This window comes from Vanessa atalanta, chromosome Z, assembly GCF_905147765.1.
Source record: "Vanessa atalanta chromosome Z, ilVanAtal1.2, whole genome shotgun sequence".
Classification (NCBI taxonomy): domain Eukaryota; kingdom Metazoa; phylum Arthropoda; class Insecta; order Lepidoptera; family Nymphalidae; genus Vanessa; species Vanessa atalanta.
Genome location: NC_061902.1, coordinates 2,429,726 through 2,451,294, shown reverse-complemented (window position 1 = coordinate 2,451,294; position 21,569 = coordinate 2,429,726). Strand labels below are relative to the sequence as shown.

Genomic DNA, 21,569 nt, shown 5'->3' with positions numbered 1-21,569 from the left:
TTTATAAATGTATATAATGTATCAGTAATCTTTGTCCCTATGTAACCTAAGACTAATTTATCTATTTCATATTAAAGTCACGTCTAACTTAAAACCTTTTTATCATTAAGTACTATTTAAATATTAATTTATATCTTATTCATTTTTAGATCCAAACACATCTCTTTTTCCATCAGATTTTTCTCTCATTGTACTCTACTCCATAACTATCATAAAACAATTTGTTTACTATATTTATTATTCTTGTTGTATAAATAATATTTATTTTTAAAATAAAACCGAAAAAATTGCCTATATGTATGCTTCAAGTTAAACTCAACATTTTATCAGCAATGAAACTGATTGATACTTTGGAACAAATTTAAACGCCATGCGAAAGGATCATAAAACTATTACGAAAATAAAAAAAGTGCTATTCAAAAATATTTTATCTATATATTATATAAATACTGACAGTGTGAACCGACCTAATTTTAGAAGTCGGTTAAAAATGCACAAATTTAAGGTTCTCCTAAAATAAACGTTGTCGATATTATTTTATTTAGAAAATTATATAATAATTTCTATATAAACGGATTATAGCACATATTACTGCATTTGATATATGTAGGTTAATAGAATTTACTCATATATTACAATTATACTCAATATTAAATTTTTACTAGTCATAGAATATAGAAAACATTACGGGAATATGTTTGTTAGCGGTCGTGGGTCAGGATCAACATGAGACCGAAATATGTGAGGAAGCTCGCTAAAGATACGCGTTACTGAGTTGGATAAAAAATGGCCGTGTCGAAAATATTGCTGAAACATGCAAATTCGGTTTGATGTGAAGATTTAGACCATATTTCTAAATTGAAAACATCCGTTCAAGTCGAAAGTGATTTAAAGGGCGATATTGATGTGAAAATTAGCATTCCTCAAATTAACCACCTTATAGAAACACCGCGTTTATAGTGCTTTGAATTATTTCAGCAATAAAAAGCCTAAGTAAGCGCTTTAACTGTGAACACTTCAAAATTTTGTACGCTTTACGATATTTATGACGTACTTCTTTACTTTGTCTATGCATATTTAAGCTATTCAATGTTTTTTATCCAATATTTTCTGATGTTTGTGTAATAGCAATTTTATGCAATTTTATTTATATACATAATATTTCTTGTATGTTTTTTTTCTGTGTAATTAGCAACTTGCCGTTTGAGTAATAAAGGAATTTTAAATGTGTAAAAAATGTAATTCGTCTTTCATTGTATACCCTTTTATGACTGGGTTGAGATTTTTCAGTGGTACACCATAAACATAATTTACAGAAGTCTGTTGACTAAAAAGAGAAATCATACAAAAAAAAATCTAAATATTTGATGTGTTGTGCAACGGGCGGACTTACGAATTATTAGCCATGTCTCCCAGACAACCCAATCTGAGAGAGTTTAGTTTAAAACATAATCACTAATACTTCCAATTAATACATTTATATATAAATATATGACATATGACTATTATACATTAATAAATATTTTAATGAAGATGCGAAATTATTGATAGTATATTATTTATATAAAATATATTCTTTTGTTAAAGGCTCATCACACAAATCATAACTATGTAATGTAATGTAATAGTGTGGCCTGTATGTATATATTTATATATTCTATAGCTTAAGAGATTACATTAAAGCTCCTCATTATCGATGAGTTACATAATAAAAAGTACTATCGAACCTGAAAAAATCGAAGTTTTACATGAAAAACATATTTTCAAATGGAATGGTTAGTAAGGATTATGTCATTTTTCTCTTCATTTTAATTGTTTTTTACCAACAAAAAAATCCGTTCCTTAACATTATAATAAATATTTAATCAAATAAATATAACAAGAAAAAAAGTGATGTGAAAGTTTAATTTGCGAAAAATCTTAATAACGATATGGTTATAGTAATTTTAATGAACCCATTTTTCATAAACATGATTAAAGTTTGTGAAATACCAACAAAGTCTACGAATAATTAGAAGAATAAATTTTGATATAAAAAGTATTATTTTCTAAGTAAATATGTCAACAGAGATCACACCAAACTTACCTTTTACTTAATTATATCAGGTATTTAATTACTTTTTCTATTGAAAACTTTTGACTTTATCTTATAACAAAAGCGTAATGACATCATTCTAACACCAGTTATAATTTTGCAGGTGAGGATGAACAACGATTCAGAAATTTTAAATATTGAAGTAACAACATCAATTCCTATCGTTCTTGTACATACAATTAAATAACCGTTTAATAATTTTATTTGACATCACAAAAGGCACTCCTAAAACTATTTCGCTTGTTTTTTAATTTATAACTCAAGTTAAAAATATGAATAAGATCACGTCACGTCTAGTGATGGCTATGTTAGAACGCACAGAGGAAATTTAACAGAGGTATTTCTTATTTAAGGTATCACAAAATTCTTCTTTATAATATATATAAATATAAAAAAATATAGAAGGAACCGAAGTAAGTGTCTGCCATTGAAGTTTCTATATATTTTTTTTATATATTTTAAGATATCAAAAGGCCACACTTGCTGCGATCACGTTTTAAAAGTCAATTTTTATGCTTTTCGACTCCATGGCTCGCTCAAAGGAAACCTCGAAAGGAATAGTGAACCTCCATTTCACCAACGGGTGAAGCGGTGTACCTGGCAGTAATATGGAGCTTGCTACTATACCGTAAGTCTGCCGATCACTTGGACTAATGGGAGATTAATAGATATTTGGTAAAGGTTAATGAAATTTCATGCATAACGATTCTTTGCAATACAAATTATTTTGGAGAATAAAAAATCTATTTCATAAATATTCATTTATTATTTTTCGGGTTAACAATCCCCGGCTTACATACTATAAATGTTTATATTTACCTAAAAGATTTTCTTTGATATTTAAAATTATTAAGTCGAATCGAAAATATTTCAATTTTTTTTTAATACATGTTACATTACAACATACAACATTTTCAAACACAAACATTACAACTGTTTTTTTTTTAAATCGAATAAACATTTGCAACTCTTCATTCTGCCGGACGGAGAATTTTTTCTAAAATCCTTTTGTATACAAAACGGACGTTTGTTTATCTGAAAGAAGAAAAATATCTATGAAAACAAAATTAAGATTATGTTTATTGCTTAAAAAATATACATTAGCGTATCAATGAGGAATACAGAGTCGAGATGGCCCAGTGATTAGAACGCGTGCATCTTAACCGATGATTACGGGTTCAAGATGATTCGGGCACGCACCACTTAATTTTTATGTGCTTAATTTTGTGTTTACAATTCATCTCATGCTCGGCGGTGAAATAAAACATCGTAAGGAAACCTGCATGTGTCTAATTTCAACGAAATTCTGCCACAAGTGTATCCACCAACCCTCATTAGGATGTGGATGATGGAATATGTTCCAAGTTGTCTCCTTAAAGGGATCCTCTGCCTTAGCCCAGCAGAAAATTTACAGGCTATTACTGTGACGAATACAAACTCTACCTAAAAATAAGTATTTGTGTAACTATAAACAAGGAACACATGTAACATATTCATTCCTATGTTTGGTGCTGTTAGTAACTGCTCTAATGTCTATGGACACTGGTGACCACTTACCATCAAGTCCATTTGCTCGTCCATTAACGAATTCAAACAAAAAAAAAATTGTAAAGTTTTGTAAAATGCAGAGCAATTTTTTCTTATATTTTAATCGCAAAAGTTGATTTTATATTTATGTAACTGTGCATGTATCGACTGATATTCTGCCCTGCATTTGTCTCACAACCCAAATTTAACCAGTAAGCTCATATCTACTCAAGAGAAGACAGAACTTTCGAAGATGTAAAGGAAGTTTACCTTTTCTATTTTAATACCTGTACAATTCTACCAGGCTGTTGCTACTGCTAATAATATATAATATTGTTGGTAGGGCTCAGCGGCTCATCAGATATTAAGCCAACAAACAACAGTACTCATGTTCTTGTTTGAAGGGTGAGTAAGCCACTGTAACTACAGGCACAAGAGACAACATTTTAGTTCCCAAGGTTGGTGGCGCATTGGTAAGGAATGGTCAATATTTCTTACAGCGCCATTCTCTATGGGCGGTGGTGACCACTTATCAGGAGGCACATTTGTTCTTCCGCCAACCTATATCACAAAAAATGTATATGTATGTATTAGTAATAAAGTATTAAAATTATCTATGTAGATTAGACGCCGGTATAGCTAGAATAGGGTAAACACTCTCTCTGACATCAATGTATATTCTTATAACCTTTTCTTTATAGCATCGCTTACCTTAAAAACGATAAATTTTTCATCAAAATGTTTAATATGCTTTTATATGATCCGGAGGCATTCCAGCTTGGTGACGATCCCACATTTTAGCATAAAGATTCTCCAGCGCGTTGGTGTAATGATTGCAGTCAAATAATGTGCTACTTAAACGTGCTTTCGAGACTTTAGCTCGAATATATTTACGGCTGGAAGATTAAACACACATGATTACTTTTAAAAGTCTCAACATGTCGTATGAAAATGACAATATTGTTCATAGTTTATGCTTAAGAAAGTATAGGGGGACATTATTTTTAAAATAAGTAGGACCTTATATATTCTACTAGTTCACGGCCGCGGCTTTGGCGGCTTTTTAGAGGTTCCTCTTCAGATGTTAAGCATACAAAATAGCTTATGTCCGTCCTAGGTGTTCCAGCTTGCTTCACACCGATTGTCATTAATTTTGGTTCCGTGGTTTGGCCGTGGTAGAACAAGAGACGGACAGGCAGAGTTAATTTTGAATTTAAAATAATGTCGCGTTTATTATACCAAGCAACGCAGTTCCTAGAAATTGTAAGAGGTGGCGCTGAATGTTTTTAGATCGCGCTGACGAGATAATACACGTGAAAATCACAATTTTAAATAAATGATCTTACTATAATTCCTGCAGTGTAAAATCGTTTTTGATTTTTATACTTATATATAATATTATATTTAGTTTGAAGCAAACTTTCTAAAAGATACCTTCGTAATATAATAATAATAATAATAATGCTATTTCTAAGAAAAAAAATATTAATACCATGTATATAGACTACAGGAAAGCTTTTGACTCCATACCACATAGCTGGCTTCTTTATGTATTACATCACTATAAAGTTCACCCACAACTTATTTATTTCCTTGAAAACTCTATGCAAAACTGGAAAACAACTCTTAAAATCACGGGACATGCTAATACTGAAACACCTGACATCTTAATACGACGAGGAATCTTTCAAGGCGACGCCCTTAGCCCACTGTGGTTTTGCCTAGCGCTAAATCCTCTCTCAAATATGCTCCAAAAATCCAATCTCGGCTACATTATTACCACTCCACACAAAGACACCACTCTCACACACCTCATGTACATGGATGATATTAAGTTATACAGTAACACATTACAATCACTACATCACCTTGCAGATATCACCCAAACTTTCTCAAAGGACATACACATGGAATTTGGAATAGAAAAGTGTAAAACATTTTCGGTCAAAAATGGAAAAATCGTCCCAAAAAGCTACATGTTAGAATCAGGAAATATTATTGAACCTTTAGAAGAAGAAACTACTTATAAATACTTAGGCTTTCAACAAGCTCGGAAGATTAACCAAAAAGAAACAAAAAATAGCCTTAAAACTAAATTCAAACACCGCCTAAATATCCTTTTCCGATCTCAACTCAACTCCCACAATTTATTTAAAGCAATCAATAGTTACGCAATCCCAGTACTTACATATTCTTTCGGCATAATTAATTGGTCCCAATGTGAGCTCCACAACCTTCAACGTATCATTAATACTACTCTAACTGCCCACCGAAAACACCATCCTAGATCTTGTGTCCAAAGAATGACTCTACCCAGAGGTGAAGGCGGACGAGGCTTAATAGATATAGTCAATCTGCATAACAAGCAAATTACATCCCTGAGACACTACTTCCATCAACGCTCAGAATACTATCCACTTCATGAAACAGTAACGCTCGCAGACAAACGCTTCACCCCACTAAACCTTAAAGACCGACATCCGCAAAAAAACGAACGGATTACTGACATGAACGAAAAAACTGCTTTATGGAGACAGAAATCCCTTCATGGAAGACACCACCACGATTTACAGCAATCACATGTTGACAAAGCAGCGTCAAACGCTTGGCTGAGGCGTGGTGAACTGTTCCCAGAAACGGAAGCTTTTATGTTAGCGATCCAGGATCAAGTCATTGATACCCGGAACTACCAGAAGCACATAATACGCACCTCTAATCTTCAATCAGATGCATGCCGACACTGTCATTCTAATCCTGAAACCATTCAACATATAACTTCTGCTTGCCGAGCCCTTGCACAAACTGATTATAAACATCGACACGACCAAGTGAGCGCTATTATACACCAACATCTAGCACACAAGTATAATTTTATAGATAAGAAGATCCCATACTATAAATACAAACCCGACACCATACTAGAAAATAACAGATACAGGATATACTGGGATAGAACCATAATCACAGATAAAACAATACATTTCAATAGACCCGATATCACACTACATGACAAAATTAATAAAACTGTTTATCTTATTGACATAGCTATCCCTAACACTCACAACATACAGTCGACAATTTCGGAAAAGCTTAGTAAATATCAAGACTTAGCAATAGAACTGAAACGTCAGTGGCGTGCAGACACCATTCATATTGTTCCCATAGTCATCTCATCAACTGGGATCGTACCTAAAAGCCTACAACGCAGTCTCGATATATTACACATATCTCATCACACTAATCATTTACTCCAAAAGGCAGTAATCCTCAACACTTGCCGCCTCACCCGCAAGTTCCTTACGACCTCATCCATCTCAGCTGCCATTACCTAGCTCCTACTAGCGCTTGGCTACGGCCCGTGTGTGTAGGATTTAGTTACCTCATAAGAGAGAAAAAGTAAAATAACAATAATAATAATAATAATATATTCTTTATTGTACACCAAGATAAGTAAAACACACAGGAAATAAATTTAACAAAATAAAGCATGGCACAAAAGGCGGCCTTATCGCTGAAGAGCGATCTCTTCCAGGCAACCTTGGGGCAGAGGAAATGGTCTATTAACGGCATAGGTGTACATTTTTTAAATGGAATATTCAATATACATACATACGAGTATATTTGTGCATACAAATATACATACAAAAATAAATAGATACATATACACAGGCAAACATACATATATAATCAATAAATATATAAATAATATATAAACTAATCGATAAATAATATAATAATATCTGACTGATATGAAATTTTAAATATTTTATACAGTGCAGATATAAAAGTAGTTTATGATAGAAAAAAATAATTATTAATATTAACATAAAAAAATATATATTTATTTTAAAGGAGAATATTAAAGAAGAGTTTGAAAAATATTATTTAAATTTTATATAAACTGTGCTGGTGCAGAACGCACTAATGAAATAAAACGCGGCAAACTCCTGATGAAAATAAACTATCGAGTTTTAGTTAGTTTCGTCTATTGGTCCCCGGGCGATCTACTTCATTTTTAAAATATTTACTAAGCTTACGTTTTATTATTAAGTTATGGATAATACAACTCGACAACAAGCCGTCGCTGTTATGATATAAAATTAGTGGAGTTTACGAAATATTAGCGATGCTGAATGGTGATAAGGAATTTGATGAAACGACGACATTTAAGGCAAGGACAAAAAGTCTGTTGAATAAAAATCTGAGTCGTGATTCTGACTCTGAGTATGAAAGGTAATCATTACATAGTATAAAACAAAGTCGCTCACCGCTGTCTGTATGCTTAGATCTTTAAAATTACGCAAAGGATTTTGATGCGGTTTTTTTTACTAGATAGATTGATTCAAGAGGAAGGTTTATGTGTATAATACATGCACAACAAAGTAGAGAAACACTGATAATTTTAGAGGTTTCTAAAGTGATGTCGTAAACAAATATTTTTTGCGTTTACATTGCAAACGCTGGCTGAACTCAACGAGATAGTTCAAAATAATATACTACAGTATTGTATACCTTAAAAAGGTCTTCAAAAAAGCCCGAAATAGTATATGGCGATCTCTAAGGGATAACCCACAATAGCCAATTTTTATCTTTTACTTTTTACGAGATATAATGGCTTATTTTCTAAGCGATTTAAAGCAATGTAGCATTAATGCTTATCTTAAGTACCTTAATTACGTTGTGCATTTAATAAATTAATATTTTTCGAAGATATTACAGATTTAAAATACAGGGACATAGCGGTTTGTATTGTCTAATGACTGAAAAAGAGTGAACTTTGTAAGACATTCTTTCAAGGGCGGATCGCTTCATCTACTCGAGAGTAAAATTTACGTAAACGCATAAATTACCACTCTGATCCAAAAAAAAAAACGACTCCTAAATCGCACCAAATAATATACACCTTTTGAAAGCAGTTCTGGTTATTCCACGGGCCATTTTTTTTCATACTTATTCTAACATAGAAAACCGAAAACCAAACGTGACAAATAAAAGAAATGCGTGTAATGAACACAATTCTAAAGACTTTTAGACTCATGCTAAGTAATATCTTTAAAATGAATTTAGATATTTATACATTAGTTAAGTTAAGTTTTGGATTTTCTAAATTTAATATTTTGTTTTTGCAGTATTAAATAAATAACATGGATTGTATAATTTGTTTCTTTTTTTAAATTAAACTCATGTGACTAATATGTTTATTTTGACGCAACTGGCTAAGAACGAAAACGTTTTTTTTTATATAATCATTCAAATAGATTAAGCCTCGAGTTGCCAATAGACATCTAATGGGTTAATTCGTTTAATGAGCCAATGACAATTGTAACAGCAATGTTATATCACAAACAATTGCTTTTATCTGGTTGAAACTTCCAATAATAACGTCATTATGAAGCATACGTTAGGAGCACAAGGACAAATTAATTCAGAAGAAACAAAGTTTATTTGGTACATAATAAATCTCTGTCCGAGTATGAATCGGAGGTTGGGGGACATTCCCATCCTTTTGTTTGTGAAGACACAATCTAAACACAATAAAGTTCTTGAACGTATGATATCTCTTTATTTGTTTGTATATGACAAGAATTTCTCGATACATAAATCTTTTTGGAAATCTTATAGGCTCTAAAATTCTTAAGACTTTAATGTTAATGAACGGTGACATTATTTGGTTGATTTTATTTTTGTACACGATTGAGGTTCATAATTTTTTACTAAGGACACGCAAAAAGTATGTAAACTTAGTATCGAATATTGAACTATTATTCCATTAAAACAAAAACGGACGAGCCACATTTAGATCATAATATCTTACTAACTTGAATCTCAGACTCGATACCTTTATTGGCATTTATAGAGAAGGTTATATTACGTGCAGTAGCTATGTGGATATACGAACTCACCATTATGTTCAAATGCAAATTCCGAAATTTCAAAATGAACAGGCAATATTTCAGTATAAACGACAATAGATGTGTATACGCTTTGAGGCGATATTAAGTTTCCAAATGTTTTCAGTTCCATTAAATAGCAAATTCCGATTTTATAACATTTCCCACACAATATCAGCTCATATCCCAGTACTCATACTCATTCTCATTCAAAGAATACAATGGGTCATAAAGCAGCTTATCGACCAATCAAATAACTGTTTACAAGTACTTGAATTATTAGTTACCAATAATCTCTATTCTTGTACATAACCTTTAAAATTGTTACAAAATAAAATCATATATTGATTTGTTATCAGCCGCGTAGTATTTAACCTTTAAGTTAAATGAATACTTTAATAGTTACACGAAGTTTTGTTTCGATTTAATAAAGCTGGGTGAGGTTCAGTACAATTTGCCAAAAATTTTGAATTGAAGCCAAATGAGACTATAAATAGTTTTTTGGGACGGCTTCTTTAGAAACTTTAATAAAAAAACAGCGACACTTATGACAGTAATAAAAAAAAAATATAAAAACAAGTGAAGTATCTCCCATATTTTTAATATTACAAACATTAAATAAAAACACAAACATCTACACAAATATTATAAATGCGAAAGAAACTCTGTCTGTATCGCTTTGACGGCCAAACTACTGAACCGATTTTTTTGAAAATTGATATGAAGCAAGCTTGAACCCCAAGGAAGCACAAAGGCTACTTTTATATGTAACACCTTTGAAACGCGAACGAAGTCGCGGTCGATAACCAGTATAAATTAATTAACGGTACCCTGCCTTGCCTTGTAATAAAATTACGTGTAATGACAGATGTTATTTAAGTGTACTGTTTGAAGTTACGCATTTGGCATACGTCTCATTAAATGTAAACATGTCATGCGGAAATTGAAAACAATAAAACAACGCTTCTGTTTGAACAAATAACATTGGATAAAATGTACAAGTGACTTAATTGCACAGTTGTTACAATTCAATTAATTGGAGTGTCAAATGCATCGATGAATTCAGAAAGCGATCTCAATTGCTTTGAATATTGAAATGGCTAATCTTTATATTAATTATAAATTTTAATTTATAAAGTAATATCATATTTTGGACTCACGGTCGTAATGTAACTAATGTTACAATATTAAAATTGTATTCGATAAATCAGTTCAATTATAATTAATTTTGATATTCAAGAGATATTTTTTTTCTTAGTACTGTATTTATTGTCTTAGTCTAATAATTGATGGAAATATGCCTTACTATTCATTATTCGTCCCTAATTTCACAGCTATTTGTTCGTAGTGCTTCATACTTTTCGCAATAAGTTCCGTACATTCCAATGCTTTGAGCTGCGATGCTGCCACTCTACAAAAAATTTTTTTATACTTACAAGATTTGTAATAATTGACAACAACAGTACGTCTAGCATATTCATAGAATAATGAGGCTAATAATACCTTGAAGCTAATGTATCTCCAGGTAGCGTAATTACAGGTGTACCAGCCCACAAAACATCCATTGTTGTCGTATGACCGTTGCAAAGTGATGTATCTAAGCATATATCAGCCAATTGTCCTCGGCGTACATGTTCCTCTTTGCAAGCTATTTTAGAAAAAACAATACGTTCAGGCGATATACCTGCAATAAGCATTAACAATACATTAACAGACGATATCTTAGGCTATAATATAGTAATGTCTAAGATTAATAATATGTACCTAATCCTTGAACGTATTTTATCATATTTGGTTCCCCTGCAACCGGAAAACTTAATAGCCAAAGTACACTATTTGGTACTTTTTTTAATATGTTAACCCAAGTTTTAACAATGTTAGGGTCAGTTTTATATAATTGATTAAAATTACAGAAAACTACAGCATCGTCCGGAAGTCCGTATTGCCTTCTCGAAGTAAATACAATATTGTCATATCTTTTTTCGCCTGATGCTATTTTCTTGTCCATAAAGTTAATGGAAACACCATTGTCTATTGGTATTTTATTAATATACATCTGTAAATTAAGTTTAATTAATACAATAACAGAAACATACACATATAAATAAGTGAAGAATAGACTTTAATAAATTATTAATTACCTGTTCCTGTTTAGAACTTATTGTCGATTCAAGTACCCACCTAGGAATGTCTACTTCTCTTACAATTATATTTATTGGTTCCAAATTTTCAAACGATAATGTTTCTTCGTAACATTTAACGTTTATGTATTGATTTACATTAATTTCTTCTGCTGCATTCAAAACTGCTATGTTATCACCTTCGCACTCTTCGCCTTCTATTTTAACATTATATCGAATCTTTAAATGGGAAAAAATTTGCTGATGGTCTCCAACAAAGTACGTATGAGGCATGAAGGCAAACTTTTCACTGAAATCAACACTCGTTGATATTGGACTTGATACCTCATCTGTGATGAAATAATCTATATATTCTGCACCACTAGTTCCCGGGTAACCAAGCCACATTACTTGAATGGGTGCGGGTTTTAAAGCAAATATATCATTTCTAGCACCTTTCGTATAACCATTCATATTTATTAAAATATTTATATTATCACTATTTATTCTTCTAGCAGCTTCGACATTACAAGTTACAAAAGATAAATCAATAAAATGTTCTGACTCTTCAACTATTTTACTACGGAATGTGGTACCATCATCACGATTCAGAGCATAACAAAATATTTCTACATTTGAACGATTATGCAATCCTGGTATCGATTGCATTAAGTGGGATGTTGGATGATTACCGAAATCACTACTAACGTAACCGATTCGTAATCGTCCTTCGTATGTTTTACTGTGTTTGAATGTGATCGGAGTGAGCATATTCACTTTTTCTGAATACAAATTGGCATGTCGTGCAGCTATTTCTTTCCTTGCTCTGTTAGATAATGGATATAAGATGGAATGATGTGGGTGTATTGAGGTTAATTTATCACTATTATACAATTGATCTTCGACTATCGCAACGATTATTCGCATTCGTTCTTCATAGTTATCCCAACTACAAATTATTTGTAAACAGTGCGCTAAGTTACAATAAGCATCAGGGAAATTTGGTTTTATTTTCAATGCAACTTTGTACGATGCAATCGCTTCGGTAATATTACCCATGTCTTTGTAAATACTGGCCAAATTACAATGGCCATCTGCAAATTGCGGATTTATTTCTATGGCTTTTTTAAAACACATTAATGCTCCTTTGCTGTCTTGTATTTCCCGTAAAGTATTGCCCATGTTACTATAGGCATCAGCGAATCTCGGTTGTATATTTATCGCCTGTCTATAATGAAACAATGCTTCCCGAAATTTACCTGCAGAAAATTATAATATAAATTAAAAAACAGCATTATTTTTAATTCGTTCGTAGCACTACATCAATTTAAAACATTAATTTGATTATTTAATTAAAACTAATGTATTTATCTTCTATCGATCGCTTAATATGTATCAGGTTTCGGGAAATGTTTTACGCAAAATTCACGTTAACAAAGGCTAATACAATTACCAAAATTGTATTTAGCTTAATTTATATTAATCATTCATTAAACATAGAACGTTATCTAAACAAATGGTATGGTAATTTCTAAATAAAATTAATGTTAGTGTAACTCAATTTAAATCGCTCATTCCAATATAATTCAAATATTATACATTAATTATTAAATTATTTAATACGCATTTCACATGATTACAATCCAGATTATTGATGAACTCTACGATTTTTATAGAATAAATTTACTAAGTAAAGATGTTTGTCAAACACTACATGGTTTTCAAACAATAACGTAATCCGAATTAATATTGAATGACCATTGGTTGCGTATTGCGTCATTGGATGCCATCAACCAATAAGCATATTGAACTGAAATTAGTTCTCCGACTTGAATCAGCGACCGTCAGAAAGTGAGAAATATATAGTGTTTTACATATTAAAATGAAGATTGTTTTACAAATTCAATAGAACACAATTAAACGTGCTTGACCAGTAAACCATCAATCCACAACTCTCTCAAACTTGTCAAACATCTAGTTTGTATGACGAACGTGTCAGAACAAAGCTACATACCATATCGTATATCACGTGTTTGACAAATTTTGATTTGATTGTTAACAGAGCGCTTTATGTTTAACACGATGCCCAGTCGTGAACAAAACTTTCTCTAGAATGCGATTTTCAGAATAACAATATAAAAGTGATATATATGAAATACCTTGTTGCTGTAAGAGAGATGCCAAATTGCTATGAGTCGCTGCAAAATTAGGAAATACTTCCAACGCTCTCAGGTACAATTTTGTTGCTTCTTTAATTTTTCCCTGTTCCCGTTTAACATTACCAAGATTATTGAGTGTATCGACGTGTGTAGGACAAAGATACAAGGCTTTATTGTAACATTCTTCTGCTTCGTGAACGTGACCTTTCTCTTTGAGCGCATTAGCGAGATTGCAATAGGCATCTGGAAAATTTGGTTGCAGTTCTATAGCTTCCCTGTACGTATCGATAGCGAGATCTATTAAGCCTTGTTTGTAATATAGACAGGCCAAGTTTCCATGTATAATTCCGTTGTTGGGCGTTAGCTTCAATGATTGAAGATACACTGCTACCGCTCTGAAATAATAAACAATCTTTAATACTTATTCCACGATGATTGAGCGTCTTTGTTATGATAATATTACATAAACACTGTTTGAAGTAAGTGAGTATGTTTTATATTAAAATTTAGTTATTTTAAATATCGACGATAATTTTTACAATTACGATTTAAAAACATATTCTGTATAAAAATGACTTGCGAAAATGCAAATGATTAAAAACAAATAATATCACTTTTGCAATTGACGAACTAAAGGAAATCTTACTATAAAATCCATTATCAACCAAGATGCTTATTGAAAGTGAAGACAAACATCAAGAGGACAGAGAGCACGGAAACGACTACGAGACGGAACTGTGCTTAACGCTTCTGCTAATTTTATGCAACAAAGTTACTTCTACTTCTAAACGCTAAATTACTATATATTGGTCACAAATTCCAAGACTCAATTCCAAGTCACGTTCGTTTACGTTTTGCTTTGAGAAGGTTTTTTCGTTCTTGTCAATACAAAATCGAAAATCACAACTGCCTGTAAGCCTCTTGAATTAATGAAATAATCTTTCCTATAATTGAACAGAACTCTGAATTCGTTTAATATTTTAACAGTGATAGAGAATATTTACTTCGATTCTTTATGAGTTGCATTATTTATTAGTTAAGATGGAAACACAACAGGGGTAAATATGAATATTATATACGCGTAACACAGGGAAATAATCAGATTGTATATTATTCTGTAACGTATAAAAAAAATACATTTTTTATCGTGCATTTGCACGATAAAAAATGTATTTCTTTTATATATGTAAAAATTGCCCGTCCACCTATTTAGGTGGACGGGCAATTTTTCCAAGAAAGTGGTCACCCAAAACAATTGACGTTGTAAGAAATGGTAACCATCATCACCAACCTTGGGTCTAAGATTGGCTCACTCACCCTTCAATCCAGAACACAACCAAAAATTATACTAAGTACTGCTATTTTTTTGGTGGTAGTAGGTGGTACCTACGCAGACAGTAGAGTACCGTTACGATAAAATGAATATTAATTGTATTCAACTTTGAAACTTGTTTCATGAATAGTAAAACAACCTTTAAGATTGTAAACAATATTCAAAGAAACCGAATAGAATTCGTGACATCTTTGTCGTCGTCATATTAATTTCTTGATAATTTCGTATAATACGACGAATAGGTATTATTAAAAACAAATACTCTCAATTTGATTGAATATAAAATTAATTAAAACGAACTGAATGAAACCCGCTATTTAATACTATATTAAATTTTTTTTCTTACATTCAAAATTATTCAGTGGAAATAGACATTGTTTGGAGAATAAACTCAACCAAGAATGTAAAAATAATCTTTATAATGACAATACTCTGGCAACAATAGATAACTCTGCTTCCGGTAACAAAGCATCTATAAATATAGGTGGAAAAACCATTAAATCATTCCTTTCCTAGTCAATGCAAGGGAAATATTGATAACTAAGGATACTATGTCCCTTGTGTTTTTAATACTTAGACGACCTTAACCGGATTGGACACCACTGAGCCTATAAGACCCTGACCCACCGGGTCAAAACACACTGACACAGTAGCTGCGTGCTACCGTTGAGGACAAGCCCGGGCAAGGAGGTATACCTCGAGGCCCGTACCCCGCTTGACCTAGGCCAAGCAGGAAGAACCAGATGTGTATGTGTGTGTTTGTTTTTAATAACAATGTCTCACTCGCCCTTCGAAACATAACACAATATCACTAAATATTTGATGCAAATAGATTTGCACAAAACCAAGTAGAAAAAATTATAACCAATCAAGTAAAATATTTTAGAGGTAACCGAAAGGAATTAGCTGTCAAGTGAGATGTAAAATTTCGCCGCATTTGACCACCTTTGTGAAATATTCATTTCTTATTTTGAACATACGTTTGCCCAGCTGTAAGAAAAAATTCGGTGGTAATTTTTTAGCAAATTTTAAAAGTTGTAACCCGAAAAGTCTTCTGTACCAATATCAATAACTCTAATGATCCAGTAAGATATATAATTTACTTTTTTCAAAGCGAATCTGTGGATGACTTTGTTATTTGTCTCGTTGAAAATACAACGCGAGATCGTTATCTTAATACTAATGATCCTAATTGTAAGCCTTGTTATTCTATATTTCGATGTGTTTTACAAGAAATGTTCTCGAAGAAATCGAAGTCAAGACTCAATTCGGACAAATTTTTTAAAAACTTAAAATGATTCTAAAGATAAATATAATATAAATTTGATAATTTTGTGAGTGAGAGAGATGTAAATTCTGCCACATGTGTATTCCGCCAACCCGCATTGGAGCAGCGTGGTGGAATATGCTCCAAACCTTCTCTTCAAAGGGAGAGGAGGCCTTTATCCCAGCAGTGGGACATTTACGGGCTGCTAATGTAATTTTGTGAGTTATATACATTAGCAGATGAATATAATTTGTATGTGTTGCCTAACAGAAAAAAAGCTACTAAGCCGATAAACATAAAACCTAAACCAGGATATCTAACATGGTTCAGCAAAGATTTCAGTAAGATACACGGTTAAGCAATACATTAGACCGCCTGTTTTGCGTTTATATCAATCAAATTGATGTATGGAGTATATATTAAAGTAGTGTATTATGGCGTTACTGAATTCCATTTTGAGTCAATAATGGCTTTATGTAAAACAAGTGGACGACTAGCATTACATAGATTAGATTCTGATGCTGCTTGGTAATAAAAATATAATATTAATACAACGTAAATTCAAATAATAGAAATAAACATGACCGTGGAGTTACACAAGAGTACAAGAGTTATACGAAAGAAAGACTTTATCGGTTAATTAATCATTGTATAACGAACGAGTGTAATGTAGTACCTACCGTTTGGATAGGTACCCCTTACCATTTCTCTTATTGATATCAGGTGCATTTTCTTCGTGATAGGGTTTTGTATAAGCCCATTTCAGTTACCACCCACTTATTGTAAATCCTACCGTAAGACAGCAACATTTAGTATTGTTCTGTTCTAGTTTGAAGGGCGACTGAGCGAGGCACAAGGGACATTATATCTTAGTTTCCAAGGTTAGTGACGCATTGGTGATATGAGGAATGGTGAAATAGTTATTATTTCTTCCAGCGCCAATGTTCAGTGATGATCACTTAGCACCAGCTAGTAAATCTGTCAGTTCGCCGGCCTATATCATAAAAAAGGACTGATTAATGAATAATTGTGATCCACTTGCAATATAGAACAACCATAAATCGCAAGTGAAAACCGTAAGTGACGTTGTTTTTCTGTACGGTCATACATTATTTACGGATCTTTGAATGAAAGATCCTTCTTGTATACTAATAACCAAGCCATTCAAGAAGAACAAGAAATTACATTAAATTCTATTTTAAAACGACGTTCTCATTTTATTATCATAATAATAGATAAAATATAACACTATGAAGCAATACGATTATCTTAATACTGTTAAGTTAAAACTTTTGAACATTCTATTTTAAAACATTAATTTAATAACGGGCGAGTTAAAAGTATATGCGAGGTGCCTCGCGTTCCAACAATAAATTAATTATTAAAATTTTAATTTACGTAAAGAATATAATTTTCGCAACGTTCGCTTTGATGTGATTAGGTTGTAAGTTGTTACAGAGAATCAAAACATTTTATATTACGCCGTCGGCGCAAAGGTCGGACTTTGTACGGCTTTATCTCGACTTTATTTTGTGGTTCAATACGTATTAAAAACAAGAAAAACTCGACATTAATTTTCCTAAGGCACTATTATAACAAACCTGAATTTTCTGTTATCAAACTCTAATTGATGATAAAAATATATTCTATCAGGTAAATTACGTTAACCTACACATTTTTCACTGTCGACGCAATACGCTTTTACACATAAACTCGCTTGATGCAAATTTTAACTTTATTATTGTTCAATAAATTGATAAAGGTGATAATAATTGCGAAGCAGTCTCGGATATTACTTCACTGTGCAAATGATTAAAGGACTTACGAACTCTATACTATTTTAGACGAAATTTAATTAATATCAAATATGTACCGTATATGCAAATTCTATGTTAAACAGACGTCGCGCTTAGCAAAATTGATTTAAGTTTTACTTAAACAGACACACAGCTATAATGACACATTAAATTATATACCACAATATTGGACCTTTTTTGTCACTGCTATTTAAAGATGGAACAGTTTTGACGAAGCTGTCACATTTATATTTATTATTTTCTTAAAATTTATTTTATTATTTACGAATTATTATAATAGTTCATTGAACACAAACGAAGCCACACAAATGAGCTGTCCATTAAATAATATTAAAATGATTCTAAATTCGAAATTTAGTTTTTTAAAAAAAGAACACTTTTTTTAAATTTCTTTAACAATATTAAATTTCGATTGACAAAATCAATGAACACTATCTTAGCGGCAGTAGTAGCTAGCAAAGTATGAAGGGTATGTATCTATTTAATTTTCATTCTAATGAAATAAAAGTTGTGGATTCTTTCGCTTAATGTGATGATGATGATTAATGGTGATAGATTGTTTGAGCACATAGTTCTACAACTAACACTGTTAAGGGTGTATCTATGACAGAACCAATATACTACGTATATTGTCTATAAATTAATACTTAAATTCTTTCGATTTTTGAAAAAAAAAAACAATTGAGAGATTTTATTTTAAACAAACATTCTAAAATTCATTTGGTTTTATTCTGAAATATTCAGTAATATTTAATTTAATATATTGTAAATCGTTTGACGATTATCAAATAATTAAAATTGTTATATAATCAACATTAAAAATATATTACTAAACAGTTACATTTTTTGTATTCGCCAGCACACAAATAAAAAAAAATATACTTGCCGTTTAATTTTATTTTTGATCCAATCAACACAGCCGTTCGGTATATCGGTTTGAGTTAGCCGAGGCGGTGCGATGTTGATGACCGTGTACACGACCACGCATTGGTAATCCATGTCGCGGACATGTCCCGACGGACCCGCGTCGCTACTGACGGGACGGTCGGGACGCGCCCGCGCCGCTGCCAACGGCTACGCAAGCCGTGACCTTCGCACGTTTATCGCACGGCGGGAATATTTCACGCAATCTATTCACGACATGCGGCGACATTTACTCTTTAACATGTACATTTGAAAAAAAAAAAAAATCAAATAAATAATTTATTAACAAATTCAATTCGCTTAAGCTGCTTTCGTGTATTACAAATAGTGTATGATGAGAGCAATAAAAGTTTTAAACAATCGTAAAATGTTTACGTGTTGCAATAAAGTGTGCATTGACGGCGCGTTGCGATACTATCGATTCGTGAAAACGACGCGAGGTGGTGACGCGGCGAGCGATACGCGACTGCGGCCGGTCGGTGGGCTTTCCCGCGTGAAGCTGGCGTACAGTCGAGGCAGAAAACAACTTCACTTCTCGATCTCTGTACTCATCCTGCAGTAGCTTTCGTTTGACCGCGCTCGAATTTTAAAACGTTCAACCCGTCTCTTGAATGTTATTAGGTTTGATTGTACTTTTAGTACAAAGATTGGAACTATTTGACGCTTCTCGCTCTAAAAACTAAGTAGAACGCAAAGATGAAACCCTTGCATTTTTAAAAGCTATATAAATGTGTAATTGTGTTCGATTCGCTTTTATTTATCTATCTTTACAAGACGATTTAATTTCAGGCACTATGTTGTAACAGTGATGTTTCATTGTCTTGTCGCTCATACGTTAATTGTCTCTATTTCCTGGAAAAAGTAATTTAATTTTTTTTATTTTAAAAAATCATAAAAGACCATTCAAATTAACATAACAATTTATTAAAACATTTACGTTTCGATTGTAAAAATTTTTATATATATTCTTCTTAAATCATTTTTCTTTTATGCTTTTAGTATTTACTAAAAATATTTTCAAGTCAGTTACTTATATTAATTTATAGACGCGTGTCAAGGTCTACTAGTACTAGTACTACTACATGTAATTATATTTTTAATCAAACGTAATAATAAATTTATTAAAATATTTATGTTCTAAATAATACTAAAAAGCGATTTGACTGTAATTAGGTTAATTTGTAAATAACATAAAATGTTACAGTGTACTTATTTAAAGCCGAAAACGAAGGGCGGGTCTTTGGTAAAACTTTATATATATATATATATATATATATATATAAAGATTGAAGATGAACAATATCTGAATGATAATATAATATTGATGGAGATGTCCACCTGACCGATTTCGGCTACGTTGGACGTCCAATTGCCCGGTGTATATTATAGAGATATAATACATATACACATTGGATATTCTCTATTCCGTCAGACGTATAATGAAATAAGATCCGACATTATCTTATCGGCGCAGGATACCCGGTTTTACGTGCTTTCTGAGGAAGGATAGTGTAAACAACAACATAAGCAGTTCGCAACTTCGGACTTCTATAGAAAATGCATCGACGGAAAAACCCGAAAACTTTTAATGTCTAATTCGAGTTTAAATCCAGGACCTTGAGGATCTGCGTTCAAATAACTAGGCCTAACGTGGATATGCCAATCTATAAGCTTGAGGGTTTGATTGAGTTGCATTGGCATGGCTTTTGTCGTAACAATTTGTCAAACTTAACTGTAAAGTCATAAAAATTAAAAATAGTTACTCTGGGTAAAAAATACCTCAACTTTGAAAAAACGATTCTGGATTCGATTCACTAAAGTAAAATAGTGCAATCCCTTGTAAACTTGGACCTTAGCCGAAAACAACTGGCCATAACTGGCTTAAAACTAGGATTTATATAGGCTAATAATATATATTGAGAAAATATATATATTTTTTAATATTAATTTCGATTACTGTAAACTTTTGATATATTATATTTGTATTTCCAGCTAGAAATAAACAAATAACGCATATTATTTACATATAATAATATACCGTAAATTCTGAATACATTCGAATAAATTATTTCGTATAATTGATGCAGTGCAGTTTGACTAATAACATCTTAAATCATTTAATTCATTGTTTATTTAGCATTTTAAACTAAATCTAATTTTAATTAGTTATTTAATATTATTCGATATTATTAGGCAGATATTACACGATTTCAATTCTTGTAACGATACCGATACTTTACTGTATGTAATTTTGGATGATATATTTCTGAAAGATTATGTTCACGGCGACCATGCGTAAAGCATTCGACATACTATCACATCGTCTACTAATGTGGAGGCAAGCACAACTTGATGGGAGGGCTTTGTGTAAGTACATCTGGTAAATGGCACCCACTTGTAACAAATAACTATCAAACAGAAATATTTAGTAATTGT

General features: G+C 31.9%; 1 protein-coding gene across 2 annotated transcripts; it reads right to left on the bottom strand.

The window, feature by feature from the left end:
- Positions 1–2,887: 2,887 nt before the first annotated feature.
- LOC125075886 (UDP-N-acetylglucosamine--peptide N-acetylglucosaminyltransferase 110 kDa subunit-like) lies at positions 2,888–19,585 on the bottom strand. 2 transcript variants are annotated; one of them, XM_047687718.1, is made up of 9 exons: positions 19,509–19,585; positions 19,096–19,367; positions 13,793–14,187; positions 11,655–12,892; positions 11,278–11,569; positions 11,017–11,197; positions 10,820–10,924; positions 4,334–4,518; positions 2,888–3,130 (listed from the first exon to the last, which is right to left on the bottom strand). In XM_047687718.1, the coding sequence occupies exons 2-8, from the start codon at positions 19,206–19,208 to the stop codon at positions 4,365–4,367; spliced, it is 2,478 nt and encodes an 825-aa protein (XP_047543674.1). In that variant the 5' UTR covers positions 19,209–19,367; positions 19,509–19,585; the 3' UTR covers positions 2,888–3,130; positions 4,334–4,364. The 2 variants fall into 2 exon arrangements, with proteins under 2 accessions (XP_047543674.1, XP_047543675.1); XM_047687719.1 differs by having other exon boundaries at positions 19,096–19,339.
- Positions 19,586–21,569: the final 1,984 nt, after the last annotated feature.

Bases quoted from the DNA above. Each gene is read 5' to 3' on its own strand.
- LOC125075886 (XM_047687718.1), bottom strand. From the start codon at position 19,208: ATGGATTACCAATGCGTGGTCGTGTACACGGTCATCAACATCGCACCG. The intron at 14,188-19,095 runs GCAAGTATATTT...TTATTATTTCAG, and splicing joins ATCAAAAATAAAATTAAACG to AGCGGTAGCAGTGTATCTTC. The intron at 10,925-11,016 runs GTATTATTAGCC...AATTTTTTGTAG, and splicing joins GGAGATACATTAGCTTCAAG to AGTGGCAGCATCGCAGCTCA.